General features: G+C 50.6%; 1 protein-coding gene across 2 annotated transcripts; it reads right to left on the reverse strand.

The window, feature by feature from the left end:
• Positions 1-110: 110 nt before the first annotated feature.
• Positions 111-20,892, reverse strand: SFT2D2 (SFT2 domain containing 2). 2 transcript variants are annotated; one of them, XM_045797491.2, is made up of 8 exons: positions 20,731-20,891; positions 15,929-16,015; positions 15,618-15,703; positions 11,480-11,561; positions 10,042-10,077; positions 9,897-9,955; positions 8,030-8,059; positions 111-5,489 (listed from the first exon to the last, which is right to left on the reverse strand). In XM_045797491.2, exons 1-8 carry the CDS (start codon positions 20,791-20,793, stop codon positions 5,450-5,452), a joined length of 483 nt encoding a protein of 160 aa, XP_045653447.1. In that variant the 5' UTR covers positions 20,794-20,891; the 3' UTR covers positions 111-5,449. The 2 variants fall into 2 exon arrangements, with proteins under 2 accessions (XP_045653447.1, XP_045653443.1); XM_045797487.2 differs by lacking the exon at positions 111-5,489 and adding an exon at positions 5,498-5,902 and having other exon boundaries at positions 20,731-20,892.
• Between the last annotated feature and the right edge of the window lie 478 nt (positions 20,893-21,370).

A 21,370-nucleotide genomic window follows, 5' to 3' on the forward strand; every position in this document is an offset into this window, starting at 1 on the left:
CAATGCATGCTCATACTACGAATGCAAAATAAGGACATGGTCTTTTCTTGTTTACAATCTTCATTTAGTGACTCCTGGGAAGACAAACATGAATAAGAGACAATACCAGATTTATTAACATCATAATTCTATCATTTATTGGAAAAGGAAACAAAAAGCAAAACAGGAAAAATTAAGAACAGTTTTATGATGTCTTGGGGGGAAAAACAGCTTAATTGCCAGCAAAATTCTTTCTCTTTGAAATGCATCAGTAAAAAGAAAACATTTGTTGTATGAAATAGAATCTCAAGGTAGGAAAAGGAGCACACAAGAATATATTTTTGGATATAAAAAACTCAGTTATGCAATCACCAGCATTCAAAATTAGCTGAATATCTCTATACAATTACAAAAATTGATTCATGTTTTAACAAAGTGTTTTAAAAGCTCATCATATTAGAACAGGCACAATGTTCTGAAGGCATGTAAATTCTCCATGGGCTTTTGAACATCTGTATCCCCAACTTCACAATCAGAATTTACAAAAGCAGCAGCAGAACAGAGTTGAGAGGATTTTACATTTTTCCTTTCCTTGTTCAAAGTGGCTATGTCAAGCAAACATAATAAAAAAGGCAAAATAAACACTTCTCATGGCAGAAAGACCACAAAACTGAATGTAAACTATGCTTCTTCTTTAGGATATTTTAGAAATACAAGATTCGCTTGTGCTTAGAATAAGGCTCATTACCGGCAGTATGGAAGTTCGACAGACAGAGAACAGCACTCTGTCCAGGTACCAGTCTTCATTTGGTCGTTACGATACCTCACAAGGACGTGAGGCCCAGGCAGCCCACTTGTATCAGGGAATGTCTGTGATATATTGGGGTTTCTGTACTATTTATTACACGTAGTAACATTAGCTTGTTGTAAACAGGAACCTCAGCATGAGCTCTTTATTACAATGCTGTGGCCTGACTTTTCATTTCAAATAGCCACGTGTGGTCCACAAGACGATACAGCACCTGCCTACAAACTCAACCGCCTCTGCTTTCGGCTCACCCCACCCAGAGAACAAGTTCTGTGCGTTTCTAAGCCCATTATCAGTCTATGGGCTCCTGTTAGGAAGAATGGAATTTTATGTGGTCAATGTAGTTAGCAAAGGCTGGGCTCTGCTCACAAGCTCCAGTGTGAGATCTCCACCCGAGGTTCCTGAGGCCTTTCCTTGCAACAGAAACCCGAGCAACCCACAACAAAGCTTAGGTGTACCAGGGACTTGGGAGTGTCACCTACGCCTTTGGGGTAGAACTGGAAATAGCCCAAAATGGAACGAAACAGCTTATCTTGAGGGAACTGGGATCAAATAAACTGCACAACGCTTTTTCTCTTTACTTGACTGAAAATGCTGAAGACCTCAGAATTTCATAAAATTCATAAACTATGAATTAGAAGGTACTTTAAAGTCACATGATTTAACCTCCCAACTGTTTAAATAAGAATTTCCAAAAAATCAAAAATTCTAAATCTAAATTCTTTTGTTAATATCTTATCAAGAATTTCAGATATAAATCTGTATTTAACTTCAGTTGCAGGTCTATTAGCTTTTTAAAAACTGCTATCTGCAAAAAACTACAGCACCCCTTAAAACATCCCCCCAAAATCTTAAATTTTAAAATAAAAAAACTACACCAAAGAGCAAACATGGATTTTTTTTTTCATTTATTTGCTGAAAATGAAGGCCAAGGATGGGTTGTGCATTTTTAACTAGGCTGTAATCCTGCAGCTGACTCCAGTCAGATGTCTGAGGGAAGAGAAGGTAAGGCAGGCCTGGTGAGGGCTGCCCCACAGAAAAGGGAATGCACAGCCACAGGCTGAGTTCAGTTTCCTAACTCACTCCCCCAGTGTCACACTGCCACACTGGTCCGTCTCCCGGAGCTGTCAAAAGCGGAAGCAGCCAAACCAGTATCTCCCACAGCCGTTTTTCCTAAGTATGCTCCACTTCTTTATCATCTTTCCCAATGCAAGTATCCAAAAGAAATTTATTTAGATGCACTTCATGATTTTATTTCCTGCTCCCTGAGCACATCCTAATTGGGGTGGGAAGGAGGTGGCAGTCGGGGGACATCAAAGTCCCCACACAAGAATCATGGAGCGCTGAGATCATCAACCCAGTGGAAATGCTCCACGGGGGATGGTGTCCCACCTTCCCAGCGAACCTCCAGCTGGGCCTGGGCAGCAGCGGCCAGGGGCAGGGCCGCACACAGGATCTGGAAGCCAGAGTTGCCCGTGAGCACAGTCGGCAGAAGGGGAACCTCCTAGGTAGTGAGATGGGTGGCAGGGAGTCACACAGCAGGCCCTGAGGGCCGGGAGACGGCTGTCTGGGCCTGGGGAGTAGCGCAGTGCCCAACACGGCACCCACAGAGGGAAGAGTGCTTGGGGCACTGCTCACATGCAGTTGGGGGCACCCCCTCACCTCCGGGGAGCACAGTGCAGTGCAAGAGTCGCCTGAATGATTCCCTTCATTCCAAAAATGCAAAAATGCAACGACCTCTCCTTTCCCCAGCAGTGAACAGGCAGCAGGAGGGGGCTGCAGGAAACCAAGACCACTGCCAGCCTGCCAGCGGCAGGGTCTGAACCCTAATTCCCCACTCTCTTGCCCACAAGGGTCCTTGCAACCGGGGCTGTTGCCTGGTAACAGCTTCCAGCGGATTTAACATGGATTTCTTCCTCCCAACGTGTGGCAGGCAAAAACAAGTACGGAACACCAAAGGGCGAGGTGGCAGAGGGGAAATGCACAAGTCCGGAAGGTTCTGAACGGCAGGGTCATCCAAAAGCTGTTCTCAGTGTCCTGCCTGGAGCTGTCTGTGCAAACTGGCCAGAGGCCCCGCGTTAGGGCAAAGCAGGCGCTTTAACGTGAGAACCACCGCCCTCTACTGGTGAGATCTGGAGGGACCCCTACCCTCTCTGAGGCTGCGCCTTCTCTTGAGTAAGGGAAACAGGATGACCAGCTGCAAAGTCACCGTGGAGACCCTGCCTGGCCACTCCGCTGTGCTGGACACATAATGGCAAATGCATACTTTTTAGAGAAGTTAATGGTCAGAGACATTCACCTGCCACCTTCAAAGGTCATCGGTTACTGCTGGGACCTAGGAATAATGCCTTCCTTTTACTGAGTATCACCAGGCTACGCACCTGACACACAGCTCACCATGGACAATGATCCAGCAGGAACTGCTATCTCTGTTGTTTTTAGACGGAGCAGCCAGAGCTTAAGTAGCTTGTTCAACCTGACACCAGTGTGTGACCGAGCCACAGCTCACACCCAGAACCGTGCGCCGTCGAAGCCCACATCCGGTACTATGCCACACAGCCCTGCTGACATCTCAAAAGGCACCCCGACCTCATGTCCCACGAAGTCAAGTCCACACATGGCAAAGGGCCAGAGGGATCAGCCTTCTAGTTACTCCAGGCTGGCTGGAGCTCATAGAGACAGGCTAGCCTCACGTCAGCTCTTACGAGAGGAAACGATGGACACTCCTGTCCTCCTTTGGGCCCCTTCCTAGAGCGCTTCTAATTTCTGAGCTATCTCCTAGGGGCGCCTCAAATGTGAAAGAACTCCGCACAACCAAGAGGGTAGCACATAATTTCCTTCCTGGCTGATGGGCGGCAGATTAGGAACCTCAGGATAAGCCTGGGTGCCCTCCGTAACCTAGAGAGGACCCGGTGAGACTGCCTCCTCACTGTGGCCCTATCGGACCTGCTCACTGCTGCCCCGCTCAGAGGAAAAGGCTAGCCGGTGCAAGGTCTCAGCTGCAACAGGAGAAAGCATGTAACAACTGGCCACAAGCAAGGAGACGACACGTGGACCACAGCCTTTGGCCTGGAGGTTCCACGCAAGAACCCAAGTGGACCAGCTAAACCTGGGGAAAGAACAGAAAGGCAACCCCAGAGAGATTTCACTTGTGGGCTTGCTTGAGAGGCCCCGCAATGCCAAGACCTCTGGCAATCAAGATAGGGCATTTATGCTGGTCAGGCAGCAAGGACGAGCTACAAGGGCACACAAACGAACGATGGAGATCCTACAGAACCAGGAGGAAGCATCCCAAAAGGGAAACTGGGCAGGAGACAGTGCAGTGACATAGAGAGACTGGGGCCAGAAAAGGCACAGGCTCGGCTGATGTGAACAAGCAGAACAGTTAGAAGCGGCGCCCCCAGAGCCACCCTGAGAAACACGGGGGCACAGAGGGGACTGAAGCTGGGGCACCCCAGCTCTGGACCTAGTTCTGCACCAACCATGGCTTTGGGGGAATCTGCTAACCTCTCTGGGCCTGATGTCCTTTGCCCAGGGAGACAACCATCACCGCTTCATCACAAGGCTCTCATAAGGACCAGACAGGGTCCTGGGCACCCAGCACCGTGTGTGGTGAGACAGGGGTGCGATGGAAGTTCCCTACCGTCCACTGCGTCCAGCCCCAGTGTCTGCAGCTTGGGCTCAAGGGCAAACACTGTTTAAAGGTCACCGGGCAGGCGGGCCTCCTTCCTGCAGGCCCCACAGCGGGGCTCTGTCTTCCCACCCACTCTCCCCTGGCCCCGTTCCAGGGGAGAATGGAAAATAGAATCAGTTTAAAAGCAACATTTAAATAACAAAGAAAAAAAAATAGAGCAGAAAGCAAGACTTTTCACCTCCTGTCAGCTCTGCGCAAAAGCAAACCGTGTCTGTTCTGTCAACGCCCTGTCCCCAGTCTAGTTCCAGGAAGTCATGAGGAAAGCTACGTGGAGGGGGAGAAAGAAAGAAAACCCTAAGACAAGAAGAGTGTGCATTGAATGTCAGAAGATCCATTCCATCGTCAGGTGTGCGATCAGAAGAACAACAAAGCCAACGTTCAGATTTAAAAACAACACATATCACCAAACAGTGCTCCTTTTCCACGTCACTCCACGACCAGGCTCTCCACGGGCTTGTGTGCAGGTGTCAGGGGGGCAGACCCCAGAGCAGAAGCATGTCCACGCTGGCTGAGGCAAGGGGTGGTGGTCTCCATGCTGACGGCAAGTCCACAAAGTCCCCGTTGACCCCTAAACTCTGACCCTTATGGCCATACCCGTGCCAGCTCTGATGGGGCCGCCTGTCGTCACCTGGGCAGCACTGGCTCCTGAGGCTGACCTGCGGCTGCTTAACAAGGTCTTTATTTAGGAGATTTCAGTGGAACACCATCTAAAGAGGAAACAGGTGCATGAGGAATAGCCTACCCCGTAAGATACAGAACCCACCTCTCGTACTGTGCTACAGACATTTGGGTTTGGAAACACAACACTGCCTCCAAAAGCAGCCCTCAAACGTTCAGATCACAAGGAACACATTGCTGCAAGAGAAAAGGCACGCGTCTGTAAGACAGAGGTTTAGAAGGTATTTACAAAACTGTCCACCAGCTTCCATCCACGGCGCCTTCCAAAGCCTTGCACAACTGACCGTGTGCTATGCAAGACAGACAGCAAAACACTTCTTCACAGCATCCCTAGGAGGAAAACACACAAACATCAATGGGAGATCATCACCCCAAAGGCCCCTGTAGATTTCCTGGGCACAGAGTAGCATCCTATGGAGCAGAGAGCACCCAGACTGTGGGGTCGACCCACCTGGCATCAAACATCAGTTTCAACATTAGTACTCTTGTGGGCAAGTGATTTGTCTTACTGAGTTCCAAATTCCCCATCTGCAAAAGGGGATGTCCCACTTACCCTAAAGACCAATTGCAGAAATTAATACAGTGAATAAAGTATCAAATAACTGGTACCAAAAGGAAGAGACCAGAAGAGAGCAGAGGTTATCAGAAATCAAGAACAGAGGACTAGGCACTTGAATGTCAACCAGAATCACCAGATGCACCGGAAACATGAGATCCAGTCGTCACTCGGGCCTTTCTTCACCCTAAGTGAACAGCAGGAACTTGCTAAGGGACAGCTTGCAGGAGCTCCCAAGCACAGAGGACTCTCTCAAGTGACTGAGTACTTCTTAACCCACTGTGTTAGGCCTGTCCCAGGCGCTTACCCCCTAGAATTCACTGTACAGCATGCAAGGAAAGAGTGGGTGCTCAATCACCATCCCATCCAAGCAAGCACGGCCATCTGAGGCACCACGTGCGGCTGCTACAAGGGCTTCCCACCCCTACTCTGTCCCTCTGCTCTCAGCTGCACTTGCGCCAAGGATTGGGGGGGGGGGTCACGGAGGGAGGGAGAGATAAGGGAATGCGTTTGCATGAGCAGGCACGGTGCTTTAACAGTAAGATAATTCTAGAGCAACATTTTTTTTTAAAGATTTTTTTTTAATTTATTCATTCATTCATTCATTCATTTATTTGACAGAGAGAGCGAGCACAAGTAGGCAGAGTGGCAGGCAGAGGGAGAAGGAGGAGACTCCCTGCTGAGCAGGGAGCCCTATGTGGGGCTCGATCCCAGGACCCTGGGATCATGACCTGAGCCGAAGGCAGACACCTAACCGACTGAGCCACCCAGGCGCCCCTAGAGCAGCATTTCTTAAGATACGCTCTACCCTGTAGTCCCAGGAGATGCTCTGCACAAGAAGGAGCTTTACGGCCAAATAAGATCCCTCGGGGCAGCTAACAACACTCATATCGAAGGACCTTGAAAAAGTTGTGTAACAAGGAACCCATCTAATTTTGCTTAACCCCTTCCCTAACTTATTTGACCATGGAACCCTGTTCTACCGTGTAACCACTATTCCTGTGGAACACTGTGGGAAAGGCATAAGCCCTATAAATGCCAATCCAGGTCAAGTCTGCAGCCCTGAAGAAGGGCACCAAGCAAGCCTGGCTTCATGGGTCGGAGACATGTGCAGTTTCACTGGGCCCCATACGTCAAAGGTTCCACATCTCGTTTAATGCTCTGTGATTACCATCTCGAAATTCTCTATCCTTTTTTAACAAGGAGCCCCCATTTACATTTTGCACTGGGCCCTGAAAATTATGGCACTGGTCCTGGCATGATGATACATTCAAATTGCTGGCAAACTGATAAATAGATCACTGGATGCTCAGGGATGATACGTTCTGGCTTATCTCACATAAAAACCTAGTTTCCCAAGACAGCTCTACCCATGCTCTTCTCAGACTAGCCACCATCCCCCAAACTGGCTGGGTCAGCAGAGTATTTCCCAGCTGTTATCCCCCTAGAACCTATTCCCAAGCCACACAGCCGCCTTTTTGTTGATGGGCTTGTGACCTTCTCATCTGACACTCCCCAGCGTCTTCACATCACTGTCGGCAGCAGAGACTAAGGCACAAGCCTGCTCCTCCTCCCCAGCTCCCGTGCAATTTTTCATTTTCTCAATACAGCTAAAGAAAAGCTTTTTAGCTAACAGGTATGACACAGATGTAATTAAACCACTGCCAGTTTTAAAACACGGCCAGTTTTCAGAGGCCCATCACTGAAAGTGCCAACTAAAGGAGGTGTGGAGGCCGGAAGGGGCCTCTGGGGATGACCTGGCCCAGCCCACTCTCCTTATCCCTAAGTCCTCTCAGGACATAGGCGTCTAGCGAGCTGCCCAAGGTCACACTGCTAATTAGGAAACCCTGGTCCTCTGAGTCCTGGCCCTGCTGACTTTCCCTTCATAAACTCTTCTGGAACATTCTCATCAATGGGACAAAGAAAACAAGCATGAGCTTGGATCCCTCCACCTCCTCCTCAGAGATACTAAAGTGATATCCACCTTTAAGAAGATCTCTGCAAAGCCACAAGTTCACAGAGTCATGACGAGCACATATGCACTACATATCACAGGAGAATGTTCCGCCACCAGAACTGGCGGTCCTGGGCCAAAGCCCATCATCCCTGTACCACAGGGGAGGGGGTGGACAGGACCCTCAGCTTACTAATCCATAAAATAGGTATAGGACATTTACCTATTTGTCTGAAAGAATTTTAATAAAGATAAAATAACATGTGCTCTCTGAAAGCACTCGAAACGAAAGGCCCTTTGCAAACACACCATCATCCCCAAGTGACAGAAGTCACGGTCCTAAACACAAGTTAGTCTTACCTTGCATAGGGTATGAAGGAAAGGCTATACCTGCAATGAAAACAAAGAGATGAAATCAATGGAGGCAATCGCTGGAAGGAATGGGCCCTGAGCTGTGAGGCACCTACCCTGATGGGCCCAGACCCTCTCCTTCCTCAGCGTGGAGGGTACACGCACACACATGCACACTTGCACACACACGTGAACACACACACACCGTGTCACACGTACGGGGGTGGGGGGAGTGTCATCAATGGCCAGAAGAAGGGCAAAAGGCCCATGTGGTGGTAACCCTGTCACCTCAGCCTCACAGGGTCAGCAGATCCCACACACTGGGATGGCGCAGAGCCCCATTCTGAAACGACACCAGGTAAAACCCAGATCGGCTATCCCCTAATATTTTACAAATCCTCAACAGAATGTAACTTCTATCCGACTGGGATAATTTTCTGCTCTGCTCCTATTAATTTTAAAAGAAAAGAAAACAGAACAGAAAGAAAAAAAACCCACTACCAACTACACTATGGCTAAAAATATAAGCAAGCTAGGATTCTTCGAGAACCCAAGCCCAAGATATCTTGGGGGTCCCAGTTGGCTCAGGCCCCTCACCCAATGGAGGCCCATGCAGGGAGCAGGCCACAACCCTAAAGGACCAGCCCTGAGAAAAACACAAGTCGGTGCTGGAGGGGAGACTGCCATTTGCTCGAGCCCCTATGAATGCTGAACCTCTGAAAACTGCCTTCAAATTTAGTCTATAGGAAAAAAAAAAAAAAGGCATGTACATGTGGGTACCAATTCCATCCCGTGGGGAAAAAGAATGAAATATAAATATAAGCCATCAAACCAGGCCTTGTGGTACCTATTCCCAGAACATGTGCGTCATTAAGATCAGGCCATCATTCCTCTTACATTCCCCATGCGCAGAAACTCCCTTGTGAACACCGTAAATGCCAAAAAGCATTTGGGAAGTGTGTTTATTCAAAAGTCCAAAACGACGAGAGGGAGTGATGGGCGCTCAGCCTGCAGCCTCAAGCCCCATTTCTACCACACAGGGGTACAGCTGATACTCGGGGGCTTTAAAACTTGCGGTCCTCTCTCCTCTGCACTAGAGACAACATTTTTTTTCCGAAGCAGATGAGCACATCTGTCTCATCCCTTCACCAAGTCTGGAAGGACGGCAGCAACATCTCAGAAGCCGTCGACTGCATGCCTGCCAGCACCGCTCTCACTCTGACGCTGGGCCGGTCTGGAAAGGCCGGGAACCGACAGCCCCATCCCCCCCGAGTAACGAGGTCTCCAGCGCCCTCTCACTCGGCGTGGCTCTTGAGCTACAATTCCGTGGTCTTGCCAACGGCCTGCAGCGCACCTGCCCATCTGCTGCCCACAGCCACGTGGTGTCGTTTTGTCACTCACCGTCCCTCATCTCTCGCTGACAATCCCCTCTTTGGGCTTGGGCTAAATCATCCATCCCCTCACAAATGCAGCTCATCGCTTCTTACCCCTCGCCTGCCTTCAACATCGATCTGACTCACAAGCCTCTTTCTACCAGGCCCCGTAACACGTCACTGTCCTGCTCCTACTGGACAGAAGTGACTGAATACCATTTATAACATCTCAAAATCAACCATGAGCCCCGCAAAAAGGAAACACTGCCGCAGGCAAACAGCCTCCCCTGACCACCCAAGACCACGATGCCGTCTATCGGCTTGGGGCTGAGGCCACAGACTTCCGCTCTGAAGTCTGACTTCACTCACATCGTGGAGAATTCTTAAACTGAGAAGTTTCTATGTTTTTCTATCCTCCTACCCACACCACGTGGGATCTGATCTCCTTCAGCTGCATTAGTCACACGGCGACGTGGGAGAAGACTATTTAAAACATCACTTACCACGTCAGGGCCAAGGACTGCAAGACACAGAAGATGAGCGCGAGCCCCTTGTTATGCCACTGCAAGAAAAAGGGGCGGTCACAGCGCTGTCTGTGACAAGAGGCACAAGCCAAAAAGGTTCAAGAAAATTAAAACACATGCTTACCCAGAAGGCAGAACACAGGGTAAGTGCAAAACACAACTAGAGAGAGAGGAAAAACATTAATTGATACAGTGACAACATGGAGAAAAAGGCTTCGCCATTCCTGGCGAACTTGCAATACTTTTCTCTATGCAGTAACCAGACGCTGTGATGGTCACAGCAACCAAAGGTACCCTTCCTCTCGGAAGCACTGGACCCACGCGAGCACCGTGTTCGGTAGAAGAGTTAAAATCCTGATGAAATGAAACCGGCCAATAAGAACGGATGTAGATGAAAAAGAAATGGATCCTCTTCGACTTTCAAATTTTCCCAAATTCTCTGCCCAGAAAACAAAATCACATCTCTGGTCCACCCCTCGCCCCTCCATCTTTTCATTCAAACGCACTAAAGTAGTTCGAACGCACGGCTCTGTATTTGAAACCCTGCCAAAAACACCTGTGTCTGGAGCAGAAAACGCAAGCAGGGACGAAGGGTAACGTGAGACATCAGGCAGTCAGCTATTTGTTTACATGTCACCTAACACTTCCCCGGAGCCCTTTCTTAGAAAGTTCTCTCTACAAGAGAGATGTCCAGACCATCTACACCCAGGGCTGGCCAAGAACAACGGCACTCGAGCTGCCGGTCATGCCCGTCCTCTCTGTCCTTCTGTAACGTAACTACTCAATAAACACGGCCCAAGTATGTTTGTGGCCAGCATTGGGTCAGTGCTCTGAAAGGACATGCAATCGACAGCAAACACAGACCGGGCCTTAGAGAACTCACCTATTTGAACAAATGACATGGACAGAAATGAAGCTAAAAATAGAAGCGCACTGATCAAGTCCCAAATGTTGCAATAAAGGTAATTTTAACAGAAGGCCAGCGAATGTGGTCTGGAATGATTCTAACGGTCACACAGAAGACAGCAGCTCAGAGGAGGAAGGGGCATTCGAATCAACCGGACAGGATGATGTGATTAGCTGAAGGCACTGCTGTCCGAGCAGGGAACAGAGGTGAGGGGCCATGACGACAGCAGACCCGCATCAGAAATTCGGATGAAAACAAACACAATGGCAGTCAGATAATGCTGCGGGAAGAGCGCGCTCGCTCCAGGAGACCAGCTGCCCACTCCAGAGAGCGAGCCCATGCTTCTGAGTCCTTCCCTCCAAGCTCCGCCTGTGTGTGGCTTCTCCAGTCACCAGCGGGACCTCACGCACATCAGTTTGGCTACTGTGACCAGCCCGCTGGGAGTGTGGAGCCGGCAGAACCCGAACACCAGCTGAAACACCAGGGGGTAACGACCAGACGCAGAACTCCCCCTCTGCCACGGTGTTTCCAGGCATCGGGGGCAAGTCAAGACGAAAGGAAAAAGAAGAGGGTTTTAGGCTGAAGACGAAGAAAACTGCACACAGCAGAAACAAGAAGTCCCGTTTCCCAAGTGCGGCTAAAAGGCAGGCCTTACCAGCACCATGACAGTTGCAATCAGACGCGTCGGCTCGAACATTCGCTTCAGCTGCTTCATCGGCCCCATGAGGAAGACAGTGCTGAGAGGCAAACATACACAAGCCATTCAGACCAGACCAGACCCGCCCCGGGCACGGCCCGCCGCCTCTCCATCGCCTCCCCACGATCACCCACGGGGATCACAGCAGTGATGGCAGCTGACATCGGAGAAGTTCTTGCTACCTGCCAACTGCTGTGCCTACGGGCCTTCTCACTTAATCCTCCAACAACCTGTGGGGCTGACGACAGGAATCGTCATGGTTCCTCTGCAGATGAGGAAACCGAAGCCCCGAAGGGTCTGTTACCTGTCCGGGACTCCCCAGCTCCTCCGGCTCTGGTGCATGGAGGTCTGACTCTAGAACCACATTCAGAACCACCAGCTTAGAGGACCCCTCTCTCTGAGGTGCTACGTTGCCTCCTTAACAGTCTACCCACGGAGGGGCGCCCGGGTGGCTCAGTCGGTTAAGCCTCTGCCTTAGGCTCAGGTCACGATCGCAGGGTCCTGGGATCGAGCCCCACATCTGGCTCCCTCCTCAACGGGGAGCCTGGCTTCTCCCTCTCCCTCTGCCTGCCGCTCCCCCTGCTTGTGCACTCTCTCTCTCTCTCTGACAAATGAATAAATAAAATCTCAAAAAAAAAAAAAATCTACCCATGGAAATAAACAAATCAAAGACGCAGATAATTTTAAAAAGAAAAACTGATACCTGACAAGTTTAGGTTGCTGATATTAAAAAGGAAGGAGAGCACTTCCCTTTCTGTCATAGTCTCCAGAGAATAATTCTACTGATCGTATCATCTACGATTTGTTCAGTGTTTGCTAAATGCCAGACAGGACATACCTGACCTCATTCCATCGCTCAGCAGCTCTAAGGTAGGTGTTATTACACTTTATTTCAGAGATGAGAAAATGAAGCTCAGAAAGGTTAATTTACTTATCCACAATCACACAGCTAGGAACTTAAACAGCCAGCATTCAAACCCACATGTACTGGATCCAACGCTCCGAAAGACATCCCTCGTGCACTTTCAGTGTGAATGGAACTTGAGAGGGGGCTGTGAGAGACAGTAACCCAAGCAGACCCTCACGCCGAACCCACGGGTTAGGTCTGTCATGTCTCTAGATTACTAGAGAAATGCCCCATGTGGCATCACCCCAGCAGTAGCCTGCAACAGCCAGGGTTTTAACATTAGCTACGAGGTGTTTGGCAAAAACAGAAATTTAAAAAATAAGTCTCTCTCTCTTTAAAGTACCATTAAGTTTCTACCTGAATTCATGGCCACACTCTTAGCCAACACTGAACAAGAAGCAAGAACCAAGGCTGGCCTTAAAAATTAAATGCAGTATATACACCGAAATATAACAGATTATAGAGGCTCCTGGGTGGCTTGGTGGGTTAAGCGTCTACCTTCAGCTCAGGTCATGATCTCAGGGTCCTGGGATCGAGCCCCACATCAGGCTCCCTGCTCAGCGGGGAGTCTGCTTCTCCCTCTGCCTGCCACTGCCCCTGCTTGTACTCCCCCTCCCTCCTTCCCTCCGTCAAATAAATAAATAAAATCTTTTAAAAAGAATAAAAGATTACAGGTAAAGCCATAAGCTCCTAGACACACCCTGGAAATAATCATTTGCTCCGTTTATCACTTCTGAAGGCAGTGCTATGAAGAGTCGATCCTATCAGGGTTTGTGAAATAGTTCTCCCGAACTAACCAACACACTCCTGTATTTATGCTCTATTTACAGACTCGGCATTAACCCTACACTGCCTGCCCAAAGCAAAACCCTCCAAAAGTTAGTATTTGAGAGGCTTTAGAGGCAAAATGAGACATCTCTGAGAGCCAGCATTTTACTATCATAAGCATTCAAAAATTAAGTGTTTAGAAGGTAGCCAGAGTTGTGTACTCAGTCACTGGGTTAACATTTCCAGCCAAAAACAGAGTCAGGTTGTGGGACAATCAGGGACAGGTGAGGCAGAGGTAGAGCCCTTGTCAGGTGGCTCAGAGACCTGTAACAAGTCAGAGTCCCATATGAAAGAAGAGGTCATTGATTCTGGGTGGGGGTGGGAAGAGGTAATGAGGAGACATTTCATAGGAGTGGTGACTTTTGAGCCAAGTCCTGACAAATAAGCAAGAATTCACCAAAATGAGGCGGGGTAGGACACCAAGAGGGAGATACAGATGCGGAGCATTCTAGGCAGAAAAATCAGCCCCAGAAGAGGCACAAAGACATTTGGGGAAATGCAAAGGCAGCTTGGCTGAGGAGTGGAACTGAGTAAAGCCACATCGCGAAGGACCTCTCCTGCACGCACGCACCTGTGGCGGAAATGAGGCACTGCTAAAGAGAGTGAGCCAGGGCTGTAACCGAATGGCTACAGCTCTGTAGAAACTGGCCTGGAGGGACACGAAGGAGACAGAGAAGCCAGCAGAGGAATGCTGTAGCAGTTCAGATGGAAGGGATATGAGCCAGGGCTAAGAGCAGCTCACGTACGGCCATCTCTAGAAAGTCCTCCTGGCCCCCTGGGTCAGATCAGGCAGCTGGCCCTCCCTTACCAAGCACCTTTCTCCCCATGCCCTGTTATGTTATCAGTTCCCGTGTCTGTCTGCCTGGCCCACCAGTGAGCTCCACCACGCAGGAACCAAACCACACTCATGAGCGCTCAGAGCCCAGCCCAGGGTGTGATCAAGGCTTAGTCATTGAGCACGCTGAGTCCATCAGTCAGTCAGGGACAGGAAGGGGTCAGCACCAAGCCGTGGTGAGTAATAACAGGGGCCAGGACTTGGACACCTAGGACTCTGAGGCCACTGACTGAGCTACAAGAGAAGGGGGAGGGAGAGGAAAGGTCACAGAGTTCAGGCTCCGGGGGCCATGTAGGCAGAAGTCAGGCCAGCACTCCCAGCTGGGAGCAAGACTGCTGCTGTCAGCACACGGTGTGGCTGAAGCGTGAACTGCACTTGACCTGGGCCATCTGTGCACCTGCAGCATGCAAAACGGGCTGCCCACATCTGGCAGGCACTCCGTTAGCTGCCCGGCGCTCATGAGCCAAATGCCAGGTCTGAGATGGTCCTACACTGGCAGAAGAACACGTCTTGCCAGCAGCCTCCGGCCAGGCGAGCCCTTCTAAAATCCCCACTCAGTCTCCGGCAGCAGCAGGCCAGGGTGCAGGGAGGGTGCCGCTGTCAAGCCTGAAAAAATCATTCAACCACTGCGTGCCACGGTCCCCTCATATATAAAATCACAACGGTAACTTTATCCCAGGAGATTTCAAAAATAAACTAAGATAGGGGCCCCTGGGTGGCTCAGTTGGTTAAGTGTCTGCCTTTGGCTCAGGTCATGATCTCAGGGTCCTGGGATCGAGCCCCCATGCTGGGCTCCCTGCTCAGTGAGAAGTCTGTTTCTCCCTCTCCCTCTGCCCTTCCCCCCATGCTCTGTCTCTGTCTCTCACTCTCTCAAATAAATAAATAAAATCTTTAAAAAAATAAAAATTAAAAAAAATAAACTAAGATATAAAAATACTGGGGTGCCTGGGTGGCTCAGTCAATTAAATGTCCAATTCTTGACTTTGGTCATGATCTCAGGGTTGTGGGATCAAGCCCTGTGTTAGGCTCTGCACTCACCCTGAGGCTGCTTGTCTCCCCCCCCCCCACCCCTCACTCGCCCCCTCTCTCTCTCAAATAAATTATTTATTATTTACTTATTTATTTGAGAGAGAGTGCGTGTACAAGCAAGGGGAGGGGCAGAGGGAGAGAGAGAAAGCAGACTCCCTGCTGAATGGGCAGCCTGCCACAGGGCTCGATCCCAAGACCCCGAGATCACGACCTGAGCCAAGGTCAGACGCTTAACTGACTGAGCCACCGAGGCACCCCAATAAATAAAATCTTAAAAAAAAAAAAGAGATACTAAAATATTTTGAAGTGATAGAATATGGATGGGATGTATATATTTTTTTGGATATGATATATTTTAACTACCTGTTTTCTCAACAAATCCTTAAAACTATTAAGGCATCCTCCTTCACCTCCCTCAAGCACAATCTATACCCATTTTCCCATCTAGTGACTGGCTACGGTTAAATTAAACAAAAAAAACAAAAAACAACTGTTACCTCCCAATTGATGCGATGTTACCAAAGGTATAAAACACTGCGAAGAGGTATAGTCCCTTCCTGGGCACCCAGAGCAGGAGAGTTCCCTGGAAGATAAAGCACAGGGAGTCTGCACGGGGAGGAAGCCCTCCTGCCACAGTCACACAGCCAAGACCAGTCCCCTCCCGCCCTCCTCAGCACCTCCCTTTCATCTCTCTCTCATCCATGCATGTCATGAAGAGCAAAAGAGAAAAGGAGGTGGACAAAAGGAGAAAGACAGAGGTTAGGAGGACAGGGTGGGGAAGAGACAGGGGGAGGGCAGGACAGCTTACCAGCAGCGAGCAGACAATTCCAGTAGCAAAACACGCGATGAAGCCCTTTATTCTGGTACCCCAGCTTAAAGAAGATGCCTCAACAACCTGAAATTTTTAAAAAACGGATTACACACATGTATATATGCACGTTTGAGCACCAAAAAGAAGGGAAGCACGTCATTAGACTGAGTGTGTGAGTCTGTCCTGCGGAAGGCACGAACTAAGAATCCGACTCACTCGTAGCTGCAGGAGCCCTCCTGAGTCACGGAACCCGGCTCCTTATCCACCCACGGATCTCGTCTCCGGCAGCCGAGAAGAGGTTACCGAGCCTCCAGGTGAGCATCCCCAGAGGTGGCAACTCTCCGCCTGCAGCACAAACCATTTCACACGCAGCACGGCAAGGCGGCAGACCCCGGAGTAGCCAAGCCCTTACCACAGCCCGGGCCGGACAAGCACAACCGGAAAGGCACGAGCTCCGCCAGGCAGAGGCCCAGGAAACGGGGGCCAGTCGGGGGCCAGCCCTCAGGGGGCTGGCTCCACCGGGCACGGTCTCCTACATCGACCAGCCCAACTCGGCAGTAGCTACTCCCGCCCGCATCTCTGAGCGCCCAAAGGACTGAGGCTCCCATCCGGGTCAGGCGCTCAGCTCCATCTATTCAGGCCCTGCTTCCGGGCGCTGGCATCAGCCACGTCACGCAAGCGTGAGACAAATCACCCAACTCTCTGCTACCTAATTACTCCTCCCAAGAGTAAAGCTCCGAGGACGCCAAGATTTGCAAATACAACTCTGCTCAAACAGGGGAGCCTGCAAACAGCTCCCAAGGGCTTCTCCCCCATGTCAAAGAGGACAGCCCAGAACTTACGCCAGAGACCTTCCTAGTCTGTCCACGTCATGAAAGGGGCCACAGCTGTTCCCAGCTGGAGACAGGCAGCTGCCACTGAGATCAAAGGTCCTGCCTCCTGCCCAACCAACCCAGGGTATTCACACCAGGCTCACCTTGTGTGGCCAGCACCGTCTCCCTCCAGCAGCGGGGGGGGGAAAGCTGCCAGTAACAGTTCCGCCCCCTGATGAAGAAAGGTGGTGGCAGAAGCTGCAACGGCCACTGGATTGGCAACTCCTTCAGCAATGACTGCTCCCAGCTCAGGGACCTGTTTTCAGCCCTGTCTCCGAACTTCCTGTCAAACCAGAAGCCTGGAGAGAAGGACCAGCGGCTCTCCCAGGTGTGGCCAGCATTGCTACAGAATGGCTTAATTTCCGTTCAGGAGAAAGGCAGTATTCAGGGCAGGTTATCAAAAGGATTTTCCTCCTACCGCATATATTCACACATTCATTTATTTATTTATTTTATTTTAGAGGGGAAGAGACTCTTAAGCAGGCTCCACACCCAGCACAGAGCCCAGCATGGGACTTGATCTCACAACCCTGTGATCATGACCTGAGCCGAAATCAAGAGTGGGACACTTAACCAACTGAGCCACCCACGCACCCCTGTTCACACATATATAAAGTGGGCTCATGACACTGCAGTCCCCCACCGCACACACAGCACTCGCAGAAACACCGGGCACCATGTGACACTGCACAGAATGGCGCCATCAGGGCTGGTAACACGCAGCGGGAACAGGGTGTCAGGACCTGACAGATGGACCACCTGGTTCCACGCTAAGGAAAACCCCACCTCCCAAATGAGTCACGCGACGCTCTGTTACCAAGCTGCACGGGCAGCCCCGACAATCGGGTCAGCCTCCTGCGAACATGTTCAACCTCCCCCCAAGAAGAAATCAGAAGACACCACTCTTCCTACTCAGGCAAGAAACAAAGAACTTACTTTGCCAGGTAGGAAAAAAGAAGTGAGCACGCAGGGAGAAAAGCGAGGTAGCAGAACCGGACTGGACTCGTGGCTTGAGCACTGTGTGGCATCGACAGGGATGCCTTAAGAGATTCAACCTTTTTTTTTTTTTTTTTAAAGAGGATAACCCATAAGGTTAAGTGTCAAGTGTGAGCTGGCCCTGACATTTAGAGAACCAAATGGAACGGTGACGTTCCAGTCCTCATAAAAATCAAACTCACGGACAGGAGGAAGCAGTTCTTTCTGGTTTCTTCCTTCAGAAAGGAAAGTGACACGCTGGTTCTACAAGTCTCTCAAGCTGAATTTCCACCCAAATGTCACCCTGTTTGGCAAAAGGGGGGGAGGGGGGTGGATAACTTTCCATCACTCTGTCTTCCCAGTCTGTGTCAGTGCACTTCTTTTACACTCTTGGTCACACCAAGAGGAAACTACTGTTCCACTGCCTCTAACCGGACTCAGTGAAAGCGAAGCCCTTCTTTTTGCCAATTTATAAAAAAGAACTCAGTTGACAGAAAACGGCTTTCTAAATTCATGGCTGCTGGAAACTGTGCTGGGGCACTTTCTGGAAATTAGAGTAGCTAAAATAGTACCTGGATAGAACTTACAGGCGATCTGCACACAAGCTGTCTGATTGGCGGTTAGGAACAAAGGTCCCTTTGACTCTGGGATGTGGAGAGAAGAAAGGTTCTCGCCAAGATGAAGTAAAGCTAAGAATTGTTTGAGGAAACAGGACTGGTAACCAGAAGAAGGTGAGAAAGGGATACTGCTTCATACCTGTGCTTTCAAACCAGTACCTAACTCATTCCTTCCTCATCCCTGGAATCCTCTATGAAAAAAATAAAACCTATACTTTAAGAAAGAAGCCCACTAAAACTAAAGGTTGAAGGCATACTTACGAAGGTGAGGTTCAATTAAAAACCTCGTCACGAGGCTATTGGTGATTAGGCAATGCCTCGTAGTTTTTATACCTAGTTTCATACGTAGGAGAAACAGAACTAGTCATGCTTTTATTGTTTACATTAAAAGAATAAAAATTTGAAAAGCACTCACTTATGGTGACCTCTGACAACCTAGTTAATTTAATTTGAAGAGCCCATAAGGCCACATAGTCCAACTTACCACACAAAACAGAAATTTCAGCACACAATTCTCCAGCTTTGCCAGCTTCAAAGCCATGGGAAATGTGAGGCGATCAAGTCAATACCAACAATTTAAAGGAGGCCCGAATTTGTAAAGAGCCAAAAACAATCCTGAAAATGAATTCAGCCAGCTACAAGATGTTTCCCAGGAGTCTGGGACTCAGGAAATGGCATACAATGAGGTATGAAAACAGGAATCTCACGCTCACAAAGAGGAAACGGACAACACTACTTCAGAACAAGAGAGCAGCACCTACTCTTTTTAAAACAGACTTAGGACGTGGCTGAGCTTACAACACTTTAAAGCCCTTCGCTGTGTCCAATGCAGGCATGCACCATTTTAGGTCAGAACAAACTCAACATTTACATCTTCAATCTACATTAATCATTCACTCTTAAGGGTCTGCTTCATGATTATTTTCTAAATATATATCTGCATCATCTTGCTGTCAGCACTCCTCTCCCAAGAGTCTTCAGGATAATAAAGTGTCCCCCTCTTGAACCCTAGCTGCTCGTAAAAGCGTGATGACAGTCCACAGGGCATAATGCTTTTAGATACGCATGACGGTCAACTACCAGAGTTTTCTTAGGCGGGGTCTGGAGTTTCACTTGACAGTTCGTAACAGAACCCAGAAATCAGAAACAAAAAATTCATGAAATTACTCCTGAGCCTTGACCAATTAATAAAGGCAACCAATTAAAAAGAAGCCACAGAGTTGTTTTGAAATGTCATAAATAAATAAACAAACAAACCCCAAATCCTACAATACTCAATTCCAACTCCTATGGTGTTGCTTCTTCAAAGTGAGGGTTCAGAGAGTAAGCATGACAGTTCTGAGATTTCACGGAGGGGGTGGAGGCTTCAGTATCAACAAAACGCATTAAAACAATCAGCAAACGCAAAAGTGGGTGAAAGCAGCATGCGGAGAACCAACCACGAGAGACACTGATGAAAGAAGGAAAACGTGGGTTTTGAGTTGAAAGAAGCTGTATCCTCTTGGTCAACACCCTCACTTTACAGCTGGGGAAACTGAGGCCCCATGGAATACACACCAAAAAGTAAAATGTTATTTTGTCATCCAGAAAGGAAAACAAAACCAAAAGCGAAAAAAGCACTCGAAGTAGGAAATGAACATTCCGTGTGGCTCTCGAACCCAGGGCCCGAGTGCCCAGATTGCAGCTCGACCCAGCCTCTCGAGTGAACCAGTCACACAGACACACGACGTCCTGGATGTCCGCAGCGTCTACGGGCAGACTGGGGGCTCGGAGAAGCGAGAGTGGGCCCTGCCCTCCAGGAGCTCACGGTTCCGCGGTGAAGACGCGTCACAACGACGACAGGTGCCCAAGGTCGGGTGGGAGGGTCACACGGACAACTCAGCCCCGCCGCAGGGGCGCAGCTGGCAGGGGAAGCTGCGGGCCCGGCGCCAGGCCCAGGCCACCGACCCGACGCGGGCTCCCTCCGCCAGGCTCTCGGGGCCCGCCCTGCCCTGCCTGCCCGGTCGGTCCGGCCACGGAGCCCGGGGAGGCCGGCGGGGCTGGGGGGACCGCCCGGGACGGCGCCTGCCCTCGCGGGCGTTCCCGGGTTTCTGCTCCGGCGCCGCCCTCTCGAGTGGGCCGCTGGGGCCGGGAGGGCTGAGGGCGCGCCGGGCAACAGAGCACGCCAAGGCCGGCCGCCCAGGGCAGAGGGCCCGGCGCGGCACCTGTGGCGGCGCGGGGAGCGCGGGGTCGGAGTGCAGCCCGCCGCGGCGACGACGCACGAGGGCGGCGCCGCTTTCCAGGAAAGCCTGGAAGTCCCGCCCGGTTCGCAGCGGCCCGCAGCAGGCGCGCTCACCTCGGCCAGGCCGCCCCGGTCCTCGGTGTCCTGGCCGCTCAGCACCTTCTTCAGCTTGTCCATCCCGGACCCGGGCCGCACGACGCAGCCCCGCTCGGCCGCCTGTTGCGCTCGCGGCGTCGTCGGCTCTTCCGGGTGCCGGGCCCGCCGCCGCCGCCTGCCAACCACGGCGCGCCCCGCCCACGTACCTGCCCACCTGGCGGCCGTCCGCGCACGCGCCCCGCTGCTTTCACTGGCCGGGGGGCGGGGCCGGGGGGCGGGGGCGGGACGCCCTGGGGGCGCTGGGGTTAGGGTCCGCCCAGCATTGCTCTGCGGCCGGGCCTCCCTCCAGCGCCCGGGTCGAAGCCGGACCCGCCCCCCTCCCCGCCCTTCTGAGATCTGTCCACAAACGCTGCGTACGTACCAGGCGCAGTTGTGCTTTTGTTAATGTTGCCACATAGCGTGTCCTGGATGGAACTTATTCCAGGTGGTCTCAAGTGAAACAATTTTTTTAAAAGCACTTGTAACTTCAGTCTAGACCAAGCCACTGTGATCCCAATTGAAAATGCTTCTAGAGGTATGATTTGGGCAGAAGCTTGAGGAAAGGGTTGAACTTGGGTGAGGGAGTGGGGCAGGGTACAGCAGCCTGCTGGGCTCCAGC

Source organism: Ursus americanus, chromosome 2 (assembly GCF_024610735.1).
Source record: "Ursus americanus isolate L20-20 chromosome 2, mUrsAme1.1.p, whole genome shotgun sequence".
NCBI classification, from domain to species: Eukaryota; Metazoa; Chordata; class Mammalia; order Carnivora; family Ursidae; genus Ursus; species Ursus americanus.

What these genes read in the sequence shown, in the direction of transcription:
- SFT2D2 (XM_045797487.2), bottom strand. Translation starts at nt 20,793, where the DNA reads ATGGACAAGCTGAAGAAGGTGCTGAGCGGCCAGGACACCGAGGACCGG. An exon ending in ACCGGGGCGGCCTGGCCGAG is followed by an intron (nt 16,016 to 20,730) that starts GTGAGCGCGCCT and finishes TAAAAATTTCAG; the next exon opens with GTTGTTGAGGCATCTTCTTT. An exon ending in AACATCGCATCAATTGGGAG is followed by an intron (nt 11,562 to 15,617) that starts GTAACAGTTGTT and finishes TTTGCCTCTCAG; the next exon opens with CACTGTCTTCCTCATGGGGC.